This window comes from Cricetulus griseus, chromosome 8 (genome assembly GCF_003668045.3).
Source record: "Cricetulus griseus strain 17A/GY chromosome 8, alternate assembly CriGri-PICRH-1.0, whole genome shotgun sequence".
Classification (NCBI taxonomy): domain Eukaryota; kingdom Metazoa; phylum Chordata; class Mammalia; order Rodentia; family Cricetidae; genus Cricetulus; species Cricetulus griseus.
In genome coordinates, this window is record NC_048601.1 from 74,414,060 (window position 1) to 74,436,629 (window position 22,570).

General features: G+C 45.9%; 2 protein-coding genes and 1 long non-coding RNA gene across 5 annotated transcripts; 1 reads left to right on the forward strand and 2 right to left on the reverse strand.

The window, feature by feature from the left end:
• Positions 1-102: 102 nt before the first annotated feature.
• On the reverse strand, positions 103-1,267 carry LOC118239287. Its single transcript, XR_004771157.1, has 2 exons — positions 1,132-1,267; positions 103-316 (listed from the first exon to the last, which is right to left on the reverse strand). It is a non-coding gene; the product is annotated as an uncharacterized LOC118239287 (long non-coding RNA).
• Positions 816-14,046, forward strand: Tprkb (TP53RK binding protein). 3 transcript variants are annotated; one of them, XM_035448963.1, is made up of 6 exons: positions 816-1,331; positions 1,387-1,430; positions 7,882-8,044; positions 10,812-10,934; positions 12,272-12,448; positions 12,885-12,974. In XM_035448963.1, the coding sequence occupies exons 1-6, from the start codon at positions 1,302-1,304 to the stop codon at positions 12,957-12,959; spliced, it is 612 nt and encodes a 203-aa protein (XP_035304854.1). In that variant the 5' UTR covers positions 816-1,301; the 3' UTR covers positions 12,960-12,974. The 3 variants fall into 3 exon arrangements, with proteins under 3 accessions (XP_035304854.1, XP_035304855.1, XP_027284608.1); XM_035448964.1 differs by lacking the exon at positions 12,885-12,974 and adding an exon at positions 13,253-14,046 and having other exon boundaries at positions 1,303-1,430; XM_027428807.2 differs by lacking the exons at positions 816-1,331; positions 1,387-1,430; positions 12,885-12,974 and adding exons at positions 1,641-2,004; positions 13,253-14,046.
• A 2,130-nt stretch (positions 14,047-16,176) lies between these two features.
• Positions 16,177-17,275, reverse strand: LOC113837015 (probable N-acetyltransferase CML1). The gene has a single exon (XM_027428804.2). The coding sequence runs from the start codon at positions 17,158-17,160 to the stop codon at positions 16,462-16,464; it is 699 nt and encodes a 232-aa protein (XP_027284605.1). The 5' UTR covers positions 17,161-17,275; the 3' UTR covers positions 16,177-16,461.
• Positions 17,276-22,570: the final 5,295 nt, after the last annotated feature.

Sequence of the window (22,570 nt, forward strand, 5' to 3'; positions counted from 1 at the left end):
TGTTTTCAAAATCTTATTTCTGTAGTAACTGCACCACACTACTATCTCATCAGTGACACTTGTATTTGTTTCTTGGTGATAATCCTTTTGACTGGGATGATATGGAATTGAAAAATAGCTTTAATTTGTATTTATTTTACGTACATACATCTTTACATGCTAAAGAATTCTCTTGCAAGTAAGAAGCCATTCTGACAACCAGGTGCATGTCTTTCATAAGACACAGATCTCAGAGCTACTACTAGTAATGAAGAATGACTGTGGACAGATGAGACACTTTCATATTCTGAATTAGAAGACACACTTGTACTCCATACTGTAGAAAGGAACTAAAATACATATATTATTGGCTTAGCATGGACACACTCTCATTTGTTTTAACTTCCCAGCCCAGCCACCTATGAAGGACTATAAGGTTAAGATCAGTAGACTCCGAGTTTCAAGAAGTGCCTGAGTGCAAACCTCCGCAGATGAGGAAAGAGTGCAAAACATAATGAAACAAAAACAGGTATCACCTCTCGGAAATGTAGCTAACTACCTGACCAGGGAGGCAAAATGGAGTTCCAGGATAATTGTCTGTCTTTCCCGCCGGCCCTATCGCCTTCTCTCTGGCTGGAAATGAGATGGAATACATGCTTCTAAGATAATTAATCTGCTTTCTTCTTGGACTGCTGGCTCTCCGGATATACCGTAGTTTTAAGATTCAATCCCTTTCTCTATTTATTGTGTTTCTGGCAGGAAGCACAAACAAAATCTGGTTTCACCTTGGTGGCCATCCTGCCCCAAGAGTAGCGCCCTGGTTTTGCACAACTGCTTATGGGAACTTCATCCCAGCATCCTTTCAGAGAAACTTCCCTAGCCTCCTGTGTGCTCAAAACATTTGCCTCTTGCCTCTGCCACAGCCGTGAGGGTCCCCTTTGTCACTAGACCTCCAAGCAGGGGAGGAGCTCCTTCAATATAAGCCTCCACCACACTGCACCCCCGCTTCCTCCCGACGGCACACTCAGTAAACTGAGTCTCCAAAGCTCTGAAAAACTGCGACTCTCGTCCTGGTGAATAGTTTTCTTTTCCCAGGAAGAACCTGAGGAGGTTAAACACAGGCTAAGAACAAAGCGACCCTCAACACCGTACCTCAGCTTCTAGTCCCGACCTGTGGGTTCTTTGCACTCCCGACACAGGGACAGAATAGAACCAACTCTCCACAGAGTCCACGGGCAGCTGCAAGCGGCAAGAGGAGAGCGGGAAAGTTCAGACTTAGACTGGGCCCGCCCACCAGGACCCGGAAACAAGGGTGGGTCGGAATGATGGGGGACACTTCCGGAAGTGGTGAGGCTTGTTTCCGAGGGGACGATCTTCTGAGACGGGGACACTTCCGGAAGTGGTGAGGCTTGTTTCCGAGGGGACGATCTTCTGAGACGGACAGGAGACTGGTGAGTAACGCTCGCTGCAAACGACGGCTCTCAATGCGCCGTCACAGTTTTGTGGGCGATGCGGGCGTCTCCCGTCGCCAGTGTTTGTCGCGAGTCCTCCCAGGCCGCGGGTGGAGAGCGAGGCAGCCTCGGAAGGACGGCTCGGGCCGGAAGATGGCTCGGCTGCGCGCTCCGGGGCGCCCCCTGCAGGCGGTGCCCGAGGCTGACACATGAGGAGCCGCGCGGGGGCGGCACAGCCACTGCGATGCCCGGCGCTTGGAGGGGGGCGCGTCGGAGGGCAGCCCCTACCCTGCCCGGGCCAGCGGCCTGGGCCCCAGGGACCGAGGCAGAAAGCCCGAGGACAGGGACGCCGCCTTGGGAAGCCTGAGCGCTGGAAGCTGAGGGCAGCCCTCGGGGCGCGAGAGGAGTCAGGCAGGGTCCAGATGCTACCTGCGGGACAGGTGACTTCAAGTTAGGGCTTCAGCTTCAGCTCTGACTTCCTCCTGAGGACCCTGTGACCATCGGATAGGTTACAGTTGCATTACTGGTCTGCAGGGCTCGATGAGGAACGCTCTTGGGATGATGTTGATGAGAGGTGAGTCAGAATTAAGATTTGGAGGTAGAAATTAGGACTTGGGCACTGGACGTGGTGTAATAGTGAGAGGCATTTGCCTTAGACCACCTTCTGTTGCTAACATCACAACACCTTATGGGGTGAAGTGATTGGTTTTTCCAGACAGGGTTTCTCTGTGCAGTCTTGGCTGCCCTGGAAGTTACTCGAGACCACACTGGCCTGGAACTTAGAGAGCTGCCTGCCTTCCTGTCAGGGAGTTGGTTAGAAGGGTAGGAAAACTTGGATTCCTTAACAGAATCACTCTGAAGACATAAACCATTATTTTGATAATCTTATTACTGGATTAAAGATTTTTTGAGTGCAAAGTCCTAATTGCTTTGGAGATAAACTTTATAATGTGTATTAATGATTTTTTTGAGTACAGAGTCCTAAACACCTTCTGAAGTCCCCACCTGGCCCCACTTTTTAATCTCTCGCATTTGGGAACTAGATTTCAACATGAATTTTACAGGCATCAAAACCAGATCGATATTAAGTGATGATTCCAAAGTTTCTGGCCTAAATGACTCACACTAAACAATAACTATTCTGAGGCTAAGAGTTCATTTCCCTTACTGCTAAAAATCAGACCAGGAGTTTGATTCCCAGTGTCCACGTTGCCTTTCACAAAAATGTGTAACTCCAGTAGCATTGAAGTCAATACTTTCTTCTGGCTGCCACAGGTACCAAGCAATAATGTAGTACACAGATAGACATACATGCAGGCAAACACTTGTGTAAAAATATTTTTTCAAACAAATACTTTAAAAAACAGGGAACATCATTTTCTTCCCAGTTATAAGTACTTACATTTTGTTTGATGACTGTAAAAGTTCAGAACATGTAGAACAAGATATTTTGAGAGTACAATAAAAATCACTGGCGCACGCCTTTAGTCCCAGTACTTGGGAGGCAGAGGCCGGCAGATCTCTGTGAGTTCGAGACCAGCCTGGTCTACAAGAGCTAGTTCCAGGACAGCCTCCAAAGCCACAAAGAAACCCTGTCTCAAAAAACCAAAATAAAATAAAATAAAATAAAAATCACCTAATAATCTCAGTACTCAAGATGTCTGTATTTTGTTGTTTCCTACATTTTTTTCTGTTAATGTTTTTTTACATGACAGCATACTGATCAAAATGTACCATATCCTTTCTCAGTTAGATGCTAAGATGAAAAAAGACTGTGTCAGGACATTATTTTCAAAAGTGTTCTTTTCCTGTAACAGAAACCCTCAGATATAATTCTAGAAAGTTCCAGATAACCTTGTATATGTTTAAATTTTGTGTGTTTTTTACTTTATAATATTTTTTGTGTGCATGGATGTTTTGCCTGTGTATGTGCACCACATGTGTGTCTGGTTCCAACAGAGGTCAGAAGAGGGCATTGGGTCCCCAGGGACTGGAGCTACAGATGGTTGTGAACCACCGTGTGAGTGCTGGGATTCAAATCCTGGCCCTCTGCAAGAGCATCGAACACTGTCTAGCCCTGTGTTTGTTCTTTTGTTTTCTGAGGTAGGATCTCATGAAACCCATGCTAGCATGGAACTGGGGCTGTGTCGTTGAGGATGACTTTATTTTTCCAGATGAAATTGTAACTTTATACACATTGAATAGGATAGAATAGGATGGGCATAAACGAAGAATATACTCAGGAGAAAGAGTCAGTGCCATTTTGTTTGCAGGGAAGGAGTCAGAACTGGAACAAACTAGGATGTTGAGGAAGACATTCCAAGACTGTCCCCAAAGTAACTAGGGAACACAGTATTAGGATTCAGGTGCCCAAGTTAATCTGCACATATAATAAAGAGTCCAAAATTCTGTTTTGCATTAAATATATAGCAGTTGTTTGCTTTTCAGAAAGTGACAGGGCAGCTTTTAGAGGTGGTTTCCGTTATGCAAGTATTAGAAAATCTCAACTACAATTAACTAGCTATACTGTCTTCAGTACCATTAAGCTGCTTCAGGCAAGTGTACCTTTCAGTGTAATATAGAACTCTCATTTCTGGCTTTTATCGTGTGGGAAACAAGATTCACTAGACTCAGTACAGGTTAAATGAAGTTTATTTGGAGAGATTACACTTACACCCAGGAGGCCGATGGCTGCCACAGGTTCCTGCTCCAAGGATCCCCTCCCAGGCTGTTCCCTGTGACTGGGCGTGTAGCGAGAGCGAGCTCTCCTGATCTGCAACCCCAGATATAGTCCTACACGCTCATGTAGGCACCTGTGACCATGCGCAAATGGGTGTGGTCAGTGCCACAGGTACATAGTAAGGTCTCTCACTACAGGCTTTGGTGTTTTGGTTGTGGGCCTAGCCTTTGCTGACTGAGCCATCTCTCCAGCCAGTATTTCAGGTTTTTAAATGGCAGCAGTATTTATATTTTGGGTTTTATTCTAGATGCTCACTATAGTTTTGTTTTTCAGACAGGGTCTTACTGTATAGCTCTGCCTGTCCTGGAACTCACTGTAGACCAGGCTGCCCTCAAACCCACCTGCCTCTGCCTCCTGAGTGCTGGAATTAAAGGCATGTGCCAACATGCCTGGTTGATGCTCACCATAGTTAAGACAACAGTTGATACACATGAGTGAAGATAGTTGAATTTTAATGATAATCATGGTAATTCTTGAAATAATGTTTATACAGACTAAACCAGTATTGATTAAATTGGCACTTCACACACATCAACTGAGAAAACTAAAACAAAACCCCAACTGTCAAAGGCAGTCTGCCCCATGTAGACTATGGTAATGTATTAGAAATGAATGCCAAAGTAATATAAAGAATGCCATGGTTTACCTGGGAGGGAAAATGAGTATTCCATATGCAGTCAGCCTTGTCAGTCATCCTTAGTAGGATGATAAGATAATCAGGTTCCCAGGAGAGAACCTATTCTAGAAAAGTCAGTAAATCTTTTGATAGTTTAACATGTGTAAAGCCAGGATAAGGCTACCTCTTGAACTCTGAAGAAGATGAAAAGGCCCTATTTCAGCCATGCTGCCTGGCTCTGGAGGAGCTTCATGGGCACAGGGTTCAGCTGTGTTTACATGTGCTTGACATCTTAGCTTTAGGAGTAGGTCTTCAGAATGCTTAATAATTTGTACAAAGATAAAAGTAGGCATGAGTGTACTGGTAACTACAGTTCCAGGTGTTGGTATGTCTGCCAGTCTGTCAGTTCTTTGGTGTTCTGTCCATTGATTTCACAGAGGTTATGTTGAACAAGGAAGACTGTCAACAGGACTGTTTTTTTTACTGTGAATGATATTTTACACTTTTAAAGATAAAATGAACATGTTCACTGCTATTCTTAGGCATGATAATTATCTGTTTGAAGGGTATGTCTCAAACAGTCATCTCACTAATCTCTCTCAAGCCTTTTTGAGTATCTTGTATACCTGATCAAAACTCCATCCCAAGGGGTTTTCCCCATTTATCTGGTCACTCCTTGTCCAAATCGAATACCAACCAGTAAAGAGAGTTACCCAACTAGCTGAACAGACATCATAGTTTGATTTCAGCCTGAGCCCAAGTTTTCTGTCCCAACCATTACACAAAATGACTTCAGGGATCCTTCATTTAATTACTGCTCTACAAATTCCAACATCATTAACTTATATAGTTGTCACCACATAGTCTTATTACTAACTGCCTCTGAACTAGTGTTCCAGGAATCAAGGCCAGAATTACACGTTTCTCCTTTATATAAATTTAGTCTCATGTATTTGGAAGCAGTCTATGTTTTAAGATAAATATTTCCTTTTTCAATGATGGGAACAGAAGCCTCTATCGAAATGGCTAGGCTGGCAGGGAGACAATTTGGGCTTGGATTACTTTGTTTAACTACAAATATTCAAGAAAAGGGCAAAAAACACATTTTTCTTTTCAGGTATTTTCTAGACTGTAAAGGCTGGATTGTAGATGAGCACTGTCATATTTTTATTTCCAATTTGTGTATATATGTGTGTCTACATATGTATGTGCATGTTTGGGGGTGCCCTGGGAGCTGGAGTAACAAGTAGTTGCAAGCCACCTGATATCCATGCTCAGAAGCAAACTCAAGTGCTCTGCACGAACAGCAAGTGCTCATAACTGCTCAGCCATCTTTCCAGCCCCATGAGGAGCTTTTACAAAACCTTCACAGTTAGGCTGACCATAGGCTGAGCATGAGCGAACAAGCTTGTGACCCAACTGCTAGTGTCAGAAGCAGTAGGGTTGGGTGTTCCAGGACAGCCTGGCACAGAAAATGAGAATAACAAAGATTAAAGTGACACAGTAGCCACATTTTGTTTGTTTTTCCTGTGGTTTTGCTTAATGTTATTACTGCTTTGGCAGATCAACACTACAGCACTGATTTTGTTTTGTTTGAAGTCGGGGGCTGTTGTGTTGAAAATTGAACTTGGCCTTGTATATGCTTGGCAAGTGCTTGATCACTAAGCCATTTTCCCTGCCATCACGATGGCTTTTAATGGCTGGACCTTTGTTCTCAACCTTTCAAGGTGATAAAAGGACATCTTATTTTCTCATTCTCAAGGTTCCAATTAATTCCTTGAGAAATGGATCCTACAGATGGAAAGGATGAATAGAGCTTAGCAGATTGGCCCACCAATGAATCAGGAAGACTTCAGTGCTGGAGCTCAGTAGTAGAGAGTGTGCTTAGCCTTCGTAAAGCCCTAACGTCAATCTCCCACTAAAAAGAGTGATGGCTGAAATGGTTTTCAAATCATTTTTTGTAATTATAGCAGTCTGTCACACCTAGGATATCATTCACAGGAGGTGAGCCCACACACTGAGCATACCTATACTTCAGCTGAGATAGTAGGTGGTGAGTCACCACACCTGCTGAGAATTATTTCACAATTGTATGCTTTCTGTCAATTCCATGTTGGAAAATATAGCTGTGGGTATATTGTGCTACTTGAGTATTATAAATTATTCCTTAATATTTATGGCCAGGTTTTGTTAAAGTATAAATGAAGTAGATCAGGAATTTAGGAAGGATTTTGGTAAATTAAGGCCTTACTAATGCTGTAGGTAATCTGAGATCCATCATTTCCTGGCATCCTGCACCTAGGTGTCTTTGAGGCAGTAGCCTCTTGACCATGCCCAGAAGCTGCTCATCTTGCCAAACAGGGCACCGTGCACTTCCTTGGCTTTTCCTCAGGAATGGGAGAACTAGAAACAGTATGGCTGAGTAAGGAACACAACTTATGCAGATGCCAAAGCATCTTTGGCTTTGGACTTCCCTGCTTTAACCATTCTGTAGTTTATGAAATTAATTTGTTAGGGCTAACCATCAGCTTGATAATAGCCTTCAGAGTCACCTGAGAAGGGAGTCTCAATTGAGAAATTATGAAGTTTGTATTGGTCTATTGACCTATCTGTGATGGACTGGCTTGACTCTTGATTATTGTGATGTAGAAGGTCCTAGCCCACTGAGGGCAACACCATTCCCTGGGCAGATGGTCCTGGACTGTAATAAAAGGCTAATTAAGCAGAAGCCAGTGACTGAGTCAGCAAGCAGTGTTCCTCTGTGGTTTCTGCCTTTGAGTTCCTCAAAGGGTAAGCCAAATAAATCCTTTCCTCCCCTAAGTTGCTTCTGGTCAGAATGTTTTATCACAGCAATATCAATGAAACTAGAACAGAAATAGGATAGTAGAATGTAAGGGTTTTGTTAAATTGGTTACAGCTGAATGTATTTTTCATGTGCAATTCCAGGACATGGGGAATAGGGGCAGAAGGCCGGAAGTACAGAGCAAGCCTAGGACAGCGAGACTATCAGATGAGAGAGACGGGAGAAATAGGGTCGGGAAGATGAGTACAATCTTTTACATGTAAACACCTGTTGGTGTTTTGCTTTTGTCCAGGAGTGTCGTCCTTGTCTATGAAATGCAGTTATCACAGCAGTTGGACCTGTTTCCTGAATGCAGAGTGACCCTTCTGTTATTTAAAGATGTAAAAAATGCAGGAGACTTGAAAAAAAAAGCTATGAATGGATCTATCAATTGCTCGTTGATAAACCCCAATGTGGTAAGTACAAAATAGGAGAAGGAATTAACCATGCCAGGCATTTAAGAATATGCTATTTTTATCCTAAAATTCTCTTATAGTCAGGTGAGAAGTGTTTGTTCATGACACACCTGGTGTTTTCAATTTAAAACACCAAATAGAGTTGGGCCATGTGTATTTTGGCAGCTGCTTGAGTTTTGTGCTTCTCATATGTGAAGTGTGAGCCTGCAGAAGAGTAATCGTGGCTTGTGTTGCTGTGAAGAGACGCCATCACTAACGTAGCTTATAAAAGGAAGCATCTAACTGGGGGCTTGCTTGCAGTTTCAAAGGGTTAGTCTGTGAGCCTCATAGCAGGAAGTGTGGCAGGAGAAAGGCAGGAGTGGCCCTGGGGCAGAAAGGAAGGGGTTACATCTTGTTCACAAGATCGATACAGAGAATGCAGCTGACCTAGTGTGGGCTTTGAGGTTTCAAAAGTCCATCCTCAGTAACACTTCAAACCCAATGACACCAGTGAAACCTTATAGCTCACCCTAGTGACACACCTCTCCCACAAGGCCATGCCTCCTGTGATGGCTACTCATGGTTGTCAACTGACTACATCTAGAGTGAACTAAAACCCAAAAATGGCTGGGCAAACCTTTGAGGGAATTTTTGTTTAATTGGATCATTTGGAGTTAGAAGATAGACTTCTCATGGGGATCTTTGAAGCAGGAAGATCCACCTTTAATCTGGGTCACCCCCTCTGCTTGGAAGCCCATATAAAGGACATGGAAAAGGGAAACTTTCTCAACTGTGGGCTCCTGTAAAATAATAAAATAGGTAATTTCTTACTTCAAGAGAGAAGAACCACAAATCAAAGCCAAGCCATGCCAGGTGTGTAAACAACACAATGTCCAATATCTGGGAGCCACTCACAGTCTTCTGGGCTCCCACAAAGGGCTTGGGTCACTTTTCCAGCTCTGCCCCTCTGCAGCACACACAGCTTGTCTTCTAGGCTCCGACAGGCTCCACTCCACCACTGCTGCTGTCCTCAGTGGTCATACATGGTCCTGCATCTCCAAAACGCTGGGGTGCTGCAGCTGGCCCACACCCTCAGCAGTGGCCTCTCCTGGCCTCTCACAGTACCGAGCCCCGGCTGCTCTCTGTGACCCCGCCATGCCTTCAAAACCGTTACCACTAGAGTGACTCTTACACTACCACATTTGGCTGCCAGCACAAGGTACTACCTTGACTACATCTGGAACACAGTCTGTGTGCTCTCAGGAAACACCTCCTAGAAGATTTCACCTCAGTGATACTGGTCTCTTCTTAATCATTGCTAGTTTCTCAGTTCCAGCTAACCACCATCAATTGTCCCAGTAACTCAAAGCTTTCTTTCAATAGTGCTGGTTTCTCATTAATCATGGCTGACTCTTCAGCCCCAGTTTACCACATACTACAGATTTTTCATACAAAAGACCTGAACACAGAGTGTTTGCTTCCCTCTGAAACTGCACAAGCCAGGCCTCCATCATCTGTACTGTTCTCAACATTCTTCCAAACTCCTACTGAACGGTGCTCTGAGGTCCCAATACCCAGTGGATTCTCTAGCCCGAAGTTACAAAATCTTTCCATAAGTCTCCCCAAAACAACATGTTCAGATCTGTGACAGCATAACTCCTCTATCCTGGTACCACCTCCTTAGGGTTACAATTGCTGTCCTGAAACACCATGACCAAAGCAACTCGGGGAGGAAAGGGTTTATTCAGCTTACACTTCCATGTCACTGTTCATTATGAAAGGAAGTCAGGACAGAAACTCAAACAGGGCTGGAACCTGGAGGCAGAAGCTTGCACAGACACCTTGGAGGGGTGCTGCTTCATCATTTGCCCCCATGGCTTGCTCAGCCTGCTTTCTTATAGAACCCAGGACCAACTGCCCAGGGGTGGAACCACCCACATTGGGCTGGGTCCTCTCACACCAGTCACTAATCCAGATGTCTCCCTATAGCCTGATCTTATTGAATCATTTTCTCATTTGAAGTTTCCTCCTCTCCACTGACCTAGCATGTGCCAACTAGACATAAAACTAGCTAGCACACCTCCTTGTCCTTCCTAAACAACCCACCAACCGAGAACCAAACGTTCAAGTATATGAGCCTATGGGAGCCATTCTCATTCAAACCACCACAAATGGCAAAGTGGTTAATAGTACACATTAAGGCATGAGGCTCCCACTTACTGAGGAAGTCACGGCCATCTTTGTAGGCTGTGTCCTCCTTTTGTGTGCATTGTGCATATCCTAACATAATCTTCAACAGTCCAGCAAGGGGAGGGCTTGCATTGTCTCCCCTGATAGCTTAGACAGCAACTTGCCTGATTCCTCATGTGCTAAGCAATTGGGCTGGGATGGAACACAACCACCACCCAACACTGACTTCATTGAGTATGTGGGGATTAAAGAAAACAACACTGTTGTAGTTTAGGATGTGGCCTGTTCTGTATTATCCTGCAAGAATTCTCGAGACCAGGCTGGCCTCAAAGTCACAGAGATCTGCCTGCCTCTGCCTCCCGAGTGCTGGGATTAAAGGTGTGTGCCATCAACGCCCGGCACATCCTGCAAGAATCTTACAGTTTAAGTTCCTATAATGTTTGATGTTGCAGCAGCCGTTGAGGCCATAGTTTAAAATACCGCCCATAGGAATGAATGGAGAACAGATAAACAGCTGGACTAGAGTTACATCAGGAGGGCACCTGGTTCAGGAAGCTCCTGATTCTCCATGTGCTAATCTCTGTTTTCTCTCTGGTAGATCATCGATCCATTTCAGATACTTGTGGCAGCAAACAAAGCTGTTCATCTCCACAAACTGGGAAAAATGAAGACAAGGACTCTGTCTACTGAAATTATCTTCAACCTCTCCCCAAATAACAATGTAATGTGGTGACTGACTTTATTTCTGTTGGTCTTGTCATTGTAGAATGTGCCCTCCCCCCTGTGTAGCAGTGGGGGCCGGGTTCCTCCAAGCCAGCTGTTAGTACTAAGCCAAAATAGTTTCATAGAGAGGTCTAGACAGCCATTTAGTACTGCAAGTAGCTGTGGAGTCAGTTTCCTGGTCAAAGGTTAAAATACTTGAGGATGGTATTATCTGCAATGCCCATATTATGTTAAGTAGACCCCTGAGCAATTTTGCTTAAGAAACTGGAAGAAACCCACACTATAAAACATGAGGTATAGATACATTTTGTGTCAGTCTCCCTGTAAACTCCTAGAGATGGGCTGTGTGTCTTTTTTTTATAGTCAGTACCTGGAACTTTCTGTGACCTGGTAGAGCAGTTGATGCCTGCTCACTCACACACCCAGGGCATAGAAAAATTCATGGTTTGAAACCTTCATAGGAATGCAAACCCCCCCCCCCACCTCCCAGGTTTGGGTGTGTGCTTGAATGTGTGTGTGTGTGTGTGTGTGTGTGTGTGTGTGTGTGTGTGTGTGTATGTGTGTGTTGTATGTGTGTGTATATGTGGTTGTGGTACACAGATTCATGTGTGGGAGTGTGGGGGCCTGAGTATTACAACATGATTGTGAAGGTCTAAAGGACAACCTCAGATGGTCCTTGCCTTCTACCTTTTCCAGACAAAGTCTCTTTGTTTTTCACCACTGGGTACACCTGGGCTTCAAGCTTCTTGGATTCTTCTGTCTCCACCTCCTATCTTGCTGTACCAGCACTGGGGTTATAGACCATTGCTGTTGTACCTGACTTTTCATGGGCTAGGGATTTGAACCAAGATCCTCACACTGGCTTGACAACTGCTTTACCCACTGAGCCATCTCCCCATCCCAGGAGTGCTTATTAAATGGGAGTTGTTGAGGTGATGACATTCTGTGTGTGACATGGAAAAAGATGCCTGACCTCAGCTGATGAGGTCCCAGTATTACTGCTGCTATTAGTAACAGCCAGGTACTAATATCAAAGGGAAGATTTGGAACCATATGGCAAGAATTAAATCACACTTGGTTGCAAAGTTTATAAAATGCAGTCAGCATGGCAACAGAATCCCCCATTAATAGAACCATTGGAAATAATTGAAGACACCATTCCTGATCAAGACGAAGTTCTAGGGACAGAAGAGACAAGTGTGATAGCAGTTGCTGGAAAGGGATTGTAGAAGGGGAAAGTATGCTCTGAGAAACAGGGAGGCTGACGAGCAGGTCAGAAGTATTCCAGACAGAAGACACTGACTCATTTGCCTTTTTTTTTTTTTTTAATCATAGATTTCAGAGGCTTTGAAGAAATTTGGTATCTCGGAAAGTGCCACTTCAGTTCTCATTGTTTACACTGAAGAGGGAGAGAAACAAATAAACCAAGAACACCTAGTATCTCAAGTGGAAGGCCAACAGGTTCCTTTGGAATGTCTTCCAGAAATAACAAAGCTCTCAGAAGTCAAAAAGGTTTGTAATACACGTTTTTTAAGAGTTCAGTAGTTGAATTATACTGATGCTTTTTGTTCATCACTGTTAAAAATTTTGAACTATTCCATTAACTTTAGTTAGCATACAAGATAATGGTTTCATTACCTTTTCACAAATCCTATTACTGCTTTTACTCATATCTGCCTCCTCTCATATTCCCAATATCCTTTGAACTTTTAAGTAATAGTATGGGCCTGGAGAGTTGACATAGCAGTTAAGAGTCAGCAGTTATTCCAGAGGACCTGGGTCTGATTCCAAGTCCGTTCATAACCATCTGTAATTCCAGTTCCAGGGAATCCGATGCCTGCTCCTGGCCTTCGTTGGAACTGCACACACATAGTACACATATATAGAGGCCAAACACCCTTACAAGTAAAATCAAGAGAGGTTTAGAAATATTAAAATAATTTTGCAGATACTTCATAAAAGAAAAGAACTGGGACCTACAAGTTTGTGGAATGTAATTTGGAATAGAGTCACAGAACTGTAAGAAAAGGGATCTCTTTCAACATTCAGTGACTGTGTGAGTTGATATCTACATGTGTACTCAAAACTGATACAAATGGGATTTGTGTGTTCAAGAAATTTGTTTTTTTATATTAATACTTACACTTAAAAAGGATATTTGACATGTGTGGCAAATAACCACCTGCTTTGAACACTTTAAACATTGTGAATGAAACCATTAATGCCATAATAAAATGGTAATGCCACGTGGTAATGTATATGTAATAACCGTGTATGGACTTGCCAGCACTCATAGATTGTCATTCACTTTTACAGATATATAAACTGTCATCACAAGAAGAGAGTATCGGGACATTATTGGATGGTATCATTTGTAGGATGTCAACAAAGGATGTTTTATAAGATGCCCAAAACATCAACAGAAAAATCTGAGTTAATCACCAGCTGTTTTTTTCCTGGTTATAAAATTAACATATCACTGAAAATGGGAAAAAGAAACCACTACTAGCCCTATTTTGTTTTCACTTCTTAAAGACAGAACACTGTCGCTGTTTTTGTCATTGTCTTCTAGTCTTCTGTTTGTATTGGAATAAAGTTTATTATTGTACAATTGGAATAAAAAAGTGCAAGCATGTAGATGGGCGTCGGTGGCTCACACCTGCAGTCCAAGCACTCGGGTGGCAGAAACAGGCGGATCTCTGTGAGTTCAAGGACAGCCTGGTCCACTGCTTGAGTTCCAGGACAGTCTGTCTCCACAGCTACCGAGATACCCTGTCTCAAAAAAACCAAAAAGAAAAGACAGTGCAAGCACCTAGTGAAGGCTACAGTGTTCAAGGCTCTTCCTCAGTAATTGATCCACCAGTTTGCATCTCGCCTCGTGCTGCTGCTTCTCCACATTGCCTCCTGAGCTTCTGATCCTTAGTATTTCATGCATAAGAATTTCTTTAAGTCTCAACCTGGTATGGTGACTCACTCCTACAGCCCAGGTACTCAGGAGGCTGAGGCAGGAGAAAGCCACAAGTTTGAGGTAAGCCTGAGATATGTCACTAGTTCCAGATCAGCCTAAATTACCATGTCAAATCCTATCTCAGTAAACGATTAATAAATCATCTACTTCTCATAGCATCCTTATTAGGTGGATATGTCTTTGGGCCCAGTTTTCACACAAGGCAACTAAAAGAGTGTACCAATATTAACTATCCCAGGGTCATGTAACTAGTATAAAACTATATTTGATGGCTTCATTTTTTTCATTTTATCTTGTATTTCAATTGTATCTGTCAAGATAGACTTGGTCAAAGGTCAGCAAAGCTCTGTGAAGAACCAGATAAGTGCTTTTCTTCTCAAAGGCTGTTTGGCTCCTGGTACAATTACTCAACACCAACTCTGCAGTCTGAAAGCACCCACAGAGGACACATATGTAGTGAGCGGCCTCTGGACAGTAAACCTTGACTTGAACAGTGCTGTCAGCGCTGCAGTGAGGCTGGGCGGTGGACTTGGGGTTAGTTAGGCCACAGTGACAGCAAGTCCCTAAAGCTCACTGGCTCAGTTCAGCAGAAGCAGCTGTTATCTTCGTGGCTCTGGAGATCAGAGGGAAAACCCACAGCAGTGCTTTAGGAGCCCTGTCTGCTGAGCCCCCTCAGCCCCAGCGTTTAGGTTGTACACCGCTGGACTGGAGCTTTGGGAATGGCAGAGTAGCTTGAAAGCATAGACATGGTAGTGACAGATACTGTTCACCTCATTTCATTCAAACAACTTCAAAAATGGTGGCTCCATGTTCTTCCCACATGTGCAGTCAGTTCATGCCTTTGTCCCCCCTAGAGCTTGTAGTCTGTAAAGTCAGGGTGCCCTCTCCTAGTGCAGTTCTGGGGTTGTTCTCTAGGTACCCATAGTCAGAATCCCCTTCTGAATCATACCTGAGTGCTCTGGGGGACAGGATGATGCAGAGGAAGTGACACTTGCCCAAGATTGTCCCCCAGGAAAGAAGTCTTGATTCCCGTTCCAACTATTACTGAGAGATGCAGAAAGTGTCATCATCCCTGCCTCATGCGGAATGTTACAAGGGACCACACTGAGTGTGCAGCTGAAACCTGAGCTCAAGCTCAGGGACTGCAGACCCCTCGGGTGGACACTGGTGGACTTTTGGGTGATGGAGAAGGTCTCCCAGAAGCCCAAGGAGGCTGGCCTAAGTGAGGATGGACAGAAATCCTACTTGGTGACCATTAAGGCAAGGGTCAAGGAGAGACATGAGAGAGAGGAGGCATTTAGTCCCAGGAGTCAAGTCACCTGTGTTTGAAGTGACACAGCAAGGGATCTCTGTAGTTGAAATTGGTCCATGACAAGGTTTGTCAGCAGGCCAGGGCACGGTTTGGCTTGCCTGACCCCTCTGGAATTAAGTTGAATCAGAGGTAATGCCACGATGAAACTCGACCCCCCCACCCAGTATTGAATAAGTGCCGCAAATTACTGGCTCAGGGGTTCCTACAGCTCTGTGATCAGCAGTCTGTAGCCTAGGTTGGGAGACACAGTAACATCACCCACATCTCTAAGAATACCCCTGTGTTATAGATGAACTGGCAGACAAAGAGGGACAGCCTTGCATATGGAAGCATAGAACACCTCCCACCGCAGCCTTGTATCAGGTTTGCAAGATGGCCCAATCAGGCACAAGGCACCTGAGTTTCTGGAGTCCCTGAGCCTTTGAACTCAGGCTGGGTCCAGCCTGAATTGCAGGAGTTTCAACTCTATTTCCATCCCCTTATCAGAAATGCAGAGCTGTATTTAAGTAAAGTGGTGTGACCTGTGAGACTGCCCACAACAACAGCTCTACAAGACTGGCCACCATGAGGTGTAAATTACACTCTGGTCTTCCCCATAGCTTCAGCCCTCACTCTATCCTAGCTAACATCCTAGTCTGCTATGACAAAAAAAAAAAAAAAAAAAAAAAAATCCGTTGTTCCTTCTCTCAGTTCCACAACCAGCTTCTGGTCTGTGACACTACAGATCTTGTAAGCACAATATTCATTTGTTTCCAGAATCTGGCATGTTCTGCAGGGACCACCCACAGTGCTCGGAACGCCTGTGTTTGTTTCTTCCTTGACTGAACTTTGGCTGCTCTTCAAAGCTCTTGAACCTTGCTCAGCTGGCCTGTGGACCAGGACAGCACACAGAGAGCTGGCACTTCAGACATCTAGATGGCACTGCATGTGCCCTGGGGCTAGGTGAGCTGCCCCCTCCAGTAGAAACTTCTAGTCCCCAAACTCAAAGTGAAATATGTGCAGTAGTTAATTCAACAGTAATGTTGGCTTCAGTAAATAAATCACAGGCACCCCAGAAACCCAGAGTGTATCAGAACGCCCCTCCTCCATGACCTCCCCTCACCCCAACATCACATGCATTAGGCTCTGGTGTGCATCAGCAAGGAGCTTTTATTGGTCACCACACTGACATGACAGGGTTCACTGGTTCCTGTGAGTGGAGAGGGGCCAACAGCTGCACAGGAGCGTAGGTCCCAGCCCCACTTCCTAGGCAGAAGGGAAAGAATACTTTAATTGAATTACAGGAATATCCACTAACCTCCAGAACACACTCATGAAGTACTGGCCTGTCCTCCAGAAGCCCATGCTCAGGTAGAGGGCCTCAGCACTTCGCTGCAAGACGCTGGTCTCAAGGACAACATCACTGTAGCCCTGGTCCCGTGCAAACTGGAGGACAGTTCTGACCAGTGCTTTCGCTATTCCCTGTCCTCGATGCTGTGAGGACACAGACAGACGAAAGAGCTCCAGCTGCTTCCTCCCTACTGGGGGATCCTTGATTGGTAGACCACCCACTATGCCCACCACCTGGTTCCCAGACTCAGCCACCCAGAAACCTGAGCCACACACACTCAGGTAGGACTTGGTGATGTCAGCCATGTCTGTGCGCAAACACTTGGCCACATACTCCTTCCAGGGCTGCCTGGCAAGGAGCCGCAGCACTAGGAGCAGAGAGAAGATGCACACAGTCGCTAGCAGCCAGGAGCCAGACACCAGGACCATGGCAAGCGGCAACCCAAGTAAGAGCAGAATGGTTCGGGGCAGCGTCAGCACGTGGCAGAAGGTGGCGGGAATGTGCTCCTCCATGCCCCTTGTGAACAAATCCAGGACCCTTTTGTTGTCGCTGTCCTGGTACTGGCGGATGTGATAAGGAGCCATGGGAGACTGCTGGGTGTCAAGTCTCGGCATCCGGGAGAGACAGCTCTACCTGCCTGCACACCTTCCCTGAGCCCTGCAGAAGAGAAAAGCATGTGAGTCTCTGACCTTCCCACTCCCAACACTCATGTAAGCTCTGTTTGAGGGTGTGTCTCTGCTGTCACCAGAGAAGAAGCAGACAGTGACACTGTGAGAATGTGTGACCAGCAACACCTGATTACACCCTTCTTTGCTCTATTAGAAGCCTTCTGCACCTCTGGGGGCATAAACACAGCAAAGCACTGCAGATGGAACCCATTACCCATTCGTTCACTGTCTGTAGACTACAGCACAGGCATTCTGTATTTCCAAGTGTGGTTTCCTGAAAAATCTCCTTCACAAAGATTATCAAAGTTTACAGCATAGAGTTGGTGAAAAAAAGCAAACAAAGACAACATTTGCTATAAACCCTCATCCTTGGACTCCCAGGTAAGTTCTAGGACTCCAGGCCCACACTCAGACCCTGCCACAGTGCTGCACTGCTTACCTGCTGCTACACAGCCTAGAGTGTCTGGAATGGCATCAGCCTCCAGGTGCATGCAGGCAGTCTAGGTCTGTCTAACAACTGGTGACAGTTGGCGCCTCATTGGCTAGCTCCTGGTTATTTGTTCATCTTAAAACCCAGGGTCACAGGGCTGAGAGCTGGGAGGTCACCTCCATTAGCCTTCTGAACTCTGGGTTAATAATTTGTACAGCAAAGTAGGGTATGGATGCCCAACAGTTTTCACCCCAATGGAAGGCCTGCCACTTTGCTGACTATTCCCTTCAGGCTGCAGCATCTCTATGCTGTTTGAGGCTGGTTTGGTCTTGTACATAACTGTTCTGAGCAGCCTGCTGGGCCGCACACACCCTGGGCTCTCATGCCCTGCCACAGCAACAACATCCTTACAGCTGGATTTTTCTCTGTCCATGCTTTGCCTGGTCCTGATTAAATGGATCTAGGGGTCCCCACATTGCCCTCCTGCACCTCCTCACCACCAACTGTCAGTCTGCCATCGAGACCGTTTCAGCTCCAGCTATGCAGCCATCCAGATGGCGGGTCCTAGACAGGGGATGGCTACCTGTGTTCTGGGGCCTGCTCAGATTTGCAAGCCTTGCTTCCCACATGGGTTAGCTCAGTGGTTGCTTTCCTAAGACATGGAGACAGACATCTCTCTCTACAGACTATCCCTGTGGAAGGTATCCTTGATTCTGCCTCCAACCCTGACTGGAAGGCCAGTGAGAGCTGTGCTGTCCCCATTTTCCCCAGTCCCACGGTAGCCTGGCAAGCAGACTCACAGAGGTGGAGATAAGACTATGGCAAGTTCTAACTTTGAGGAAGTTTTCATGCCAGGGGGAAATGGGACAGACACTCTCAGAGTTGTGACATGGACCAGAGGAGAGGATGCTGAGATGTTAGCATAGAAGTAGTGAGGCTTCCTGACGACCAGAGCCAACCCCTATGAAAGGTCACTCTCCTGAGTGTTGAGGGGAGAGAAGCAGGGATGCTCCTATGACAGCCCTGCCCAGGGAAGAGCAGACTCTGAGAAAAAAGTCTGGCTAACACCAGCAGGGACCTGGTCACGTGGGACCCATAGCAGTCAAATGGTGCAGGTCTCCATTCCACATGAGGCCATGAGTATGCTTTTTAGCTGGGAAGCCAAGTGACAGGTGCAATAGGGTAGGCACACGGATATTCCTGGTCCCCAGGTGTGCAGGTTGCATGCTGCAGAAGCCCTTGGCCAACAAGGTGTCTTGGAAATTAGGTCTATCCGGGTCCCCAAGAGGAACCTTGTCCCATTGCTGAGCTAGGTACAAAGAGAAGTACTTTGTTCCCTAGTTGATCAAAGGTCTTGTTTGTCTAAAACACTGTGGGCTAGTAGGCTTATTGTTTGCAAGGGGAGCCTTCTTCAGTGTAGACTAAGGAGACATCGGCTCTAGCAGTGTACCTGAGATTCATGTGGCCTGTCCACAATGACACAGTCCAGAGAATGAAATCTGCAGAAGTGAGTTTAGGGCAGAAATGACAAGTGTGAGCACCACTCAGCTAGGATAGCAGGTCAGCTTCCCCGACTTCAGCAGCCTGCAGCAGAGCAGCTGAGCTCACTGTTGGCTTGAGGTATATGACTCAGCAGAGAGCCTTGGATCCAATCCAGAGCACTGCCTTCCCACCCCCGAAACAGCTGTAATGCTGACAGCAGTGAAAACAGCAACGGCAAGATAAATCACCTGAATGCAAAACACAGGCAACCCACTTAAACTGGAGTTTTTATTTATTTATTGGAGCAAAACAAAGAGGATTTATTTAGCAAAAAGGAAAGTTCTTGGTCGCTGAAAGGTGATCCAAAGTGTCAACTATTTTGTTGTTGTGGTGGTAATTATTTGGGTTTCTTGATGGTCCTGGAACTCACACTCTTGCTTGGGCTTGGGGTTAGAGGCACACAGCACTAACTAGCGTTTTTAAAACCTGCACAGAAAGATAAAAAATAATGAAAACAACAAATACCAAAAAGTTAAATTTCATCTCTGATTTGCTGTGACTGTCTAAAGTTTTTAACAAAAATGGGGGGTTAGTTTTTACATATCAATCCCAGTCCCCTCTCCCTCCCATTCTCCCATGTTCCCCACTGACCCCCTATCCCATTTCTTTCTGCTCTTCAGGGAAGGTGAGGCATTCCAGGGGGGATCATCAAAGTCTGTCACATCATTTGGGGCAGAGCCTAAGCCCCTGTGTCTAGGTTGAGAGAGTATCCCTCCATAGGGAATGGACTCCCAAAGTCCATTCGTACATTAGGGATAAATACTGTTCCACTACCAGAGGCCCCATAGACTGCCCAGGCCTCCTGACTGACACCCATGTTAAGGGTACCTGGTTATGTTCTCTGCTGGTTCCCCAGCTGTCAGTCTGGGGTCTATGAGCTCCCCCTTGTTCAGGTCAGCTGTTTCTGTGGGTCTCCCCAGCTTGGTCTTGCCCCCTTTGCTGATTACTCCTCCCTCTCTATAACTGGATTCCAGACTTCAGCTCAATTCTTAGGTGAGTGTCTGCTTCTGCTTCCATCAGCTACTCGTTGAAGGCTCTAGGATGGCAGTTAAGGCAGTCACCAATCGCCACTATAGGGGAAGGGCATTTAAGGTAGCTTCTCAACTATTGCTGCGATTCCTACTTGAGTTCCTCCTTGTGGATCTCTGAACATTTTCTTAGTGCCAGATTTCTCTTTAAACCTATAATGTCTCCCTCTATTGAGGTGTCTCTTTTCTTGCTCTCCTCTATTCTTCCCCGACTCAATCTTCCTGCTCCCTTGTGTCCTCCTCCCCCTCCTCTTCTCCCCTTTTCTTTCTCCTAACTGCCTCTCATCTCTCCCCATGCTCCCAATTTGCTCAGGAGATCTTGTCTCTTTCCCCTTCTCTGGGGGACCATGTATGTGTCTCTTAGGGATTGTTTCTTGATTCACATTCAATCTTCAGTCATGCTAATGTCAAATACGAGGGTACAGAAAGCTACCATCAACAGAAGATGTGTTCCCCACAGCATAGATGTCTTGGGCACTGAGACTATTACTGTCCTCTTATTATGTGGTCCACATTGTGGTCATTGTACAGTGAACAAACAAAATCTAAGAACTTTCCAACAGGGAGGGAAAACATGTTTTCTTGATGCTGTTGGTGGTGGTTTTGTTTCATATTCTTTTACAATAGGGAAAAGAACCCTTGAAATGCCTCAAGGTAGTTTGCTCTTTAGTGTAACTCAATCAAGAAACTTACAATAGTTACTCAGCTCCCATTTCTCACTATGAAATTCATGTTGAAGTTTATCAATATGAGATATTTTAAATGTAGGGCCTTTATTTTTCTTCATTTTAAAAATTTAAATTAGAAACAATATTGTTTTACATGTCATTCCTAGTTCCCTCTCCCTCCCCTCCTAACCTGCCCCACCCCCCAACTAACAACCTACCTATCCCAGTTCTGCTCCCCATGGAGAGTGAGGTCTTCCATGGGCGGATGTAGGGCCTTTATAAATGCCATCATAAATGCACTAATTCCATAAAAACAATTATTAAATTAACTGTTTATCTGCAAAGTGAGACTGCTCATAAAACAAGTTTGGCTAGGTCTATCTTGCTACCTATCCCTTGCTAATTTGGTCCCAGGATCTCACACCAAAATCTCTAACCAAAGCAAGCCATTCAAAAGAAAACACACACACACACACACACACACACACACACACACACACAGGAGCCCCCAAAACACCTCACCCCATGAGTTGTAATTTTAGCAACAGAAGGTGGTCTAAGGCAAATGCCTCTCACTATTACACCACGTCCAGTGCCCAAGTCCTGATTTCTACCTCCAACTCTTAATTCTGATTCACCTCTCATCAACAGCATCCCAAGAGCGTCCTCATCGAGCCCTGCCCACCAGTAATGCAACTGTAACCTATCCGATGGTCACAGGGTCCTCAGGAGGAAGTCAGAGCTGAAGCTGAAGCCCTAACTTGAAGTCACCTGTCCCGCAGGTAGCATCTGGACCCTGCCTGACTCCTCTCGCGCCCCGAGGGCCTGCCCTCAGCTTCCAGCGCTCAGGCTTCCCAAGGCGGCGTCCCTGTCCTCGGGCTTTCTGCCTCGGTCCCTGGGGCCCAGGCCGCTGGCCCGGGCAGGGTAGGGGCTGCCCTCCGACGCGCCCCCCTCCAAGCGCCGGGCATCGCAGTGGCTGTGCCGCCCCCACGCGGCTCCTCCTGCGTCAGCCTCGGGCACCGCCTGCAGGGGGCGCCCCGGAGCGCGCAGCCGAGCCGTCTTCCGGACCGAGCCGCCCTTCCGAGGCTGCCTCGCTCTCCACCCGCGGCCTGGGAGGACTCGCGACAAACACTGGCGACGGGAGACGCCGGCATCGCCCACAAAACTGTGACCGCGCATTGAGAGCCGTCGTTCGCACCGAGCGTTACTCACCGTCAGTCTCCTGTCCCCTCGGAAGATCGTCCCCTCGGAAACAAGCCTCACCACTTCCGGAAGTGCCCGCTCTGGGACCAAGTAGATTGGATCACCGTCCTGAGAGTGCTTCCTCCTGGGTGAGGGCAACTTGTGGCTTCTAAAGTAGTTTGTGGGATGGGAACAGTCTTGTGGGAAACTTTCTGTGGAAGAGGTCCATGGCATGGATGGAGGCTGGAGATTGAGGTCATGTTTTGAATCTACTAAAGCTGCATGTTGTGGCTTTTAGAGATGTCCCCTCTTTCTTTATGATAAGAAAAGTATTAACCTGCCTGGCGTTGGTGGCGCACGCCTTTAGTCTTAGCACTCGGGAGGCAGAGGCAGGTTGTTCTCTGTGTATTCGAGACCAGCCTGGTCTACAAGAGCTAGTCCCAGGACAGCTTCCAAAGCCACAGAGAAACCCTGTCTCGAAAAAACCAAAAGAAAAAAGAAAAAAA

Coding starts and splice junctions, on each gene's coding strand:
- LOC113837015 (XM_027428804.2), bottom strand. CDS start 17,160: ATGCCGAGACTTGACACCCAGCAGTCTCCCATGGCTCCTTATCACATC.
- Tprkb (XM_035448963.1), top strand. CDS start 1,302: ATGATGGGGGACACTTCCGGAAGTGGTGAG. Junction 1,332..1,386: donor ACACTTCCGGAAGTGGTGAG/GCTTGTTTCCGA, acceptor GGAAGTGGTGAG/GCTTGTTTCCGAGGGGACGA. Junction 12,449..12,884: donor AGCTCTCAGAAGTCAAAAAG/GTTTGTAATACA, acceptor ATAATTTTGCAG/ATACTTCATAAAAGAAAAGA.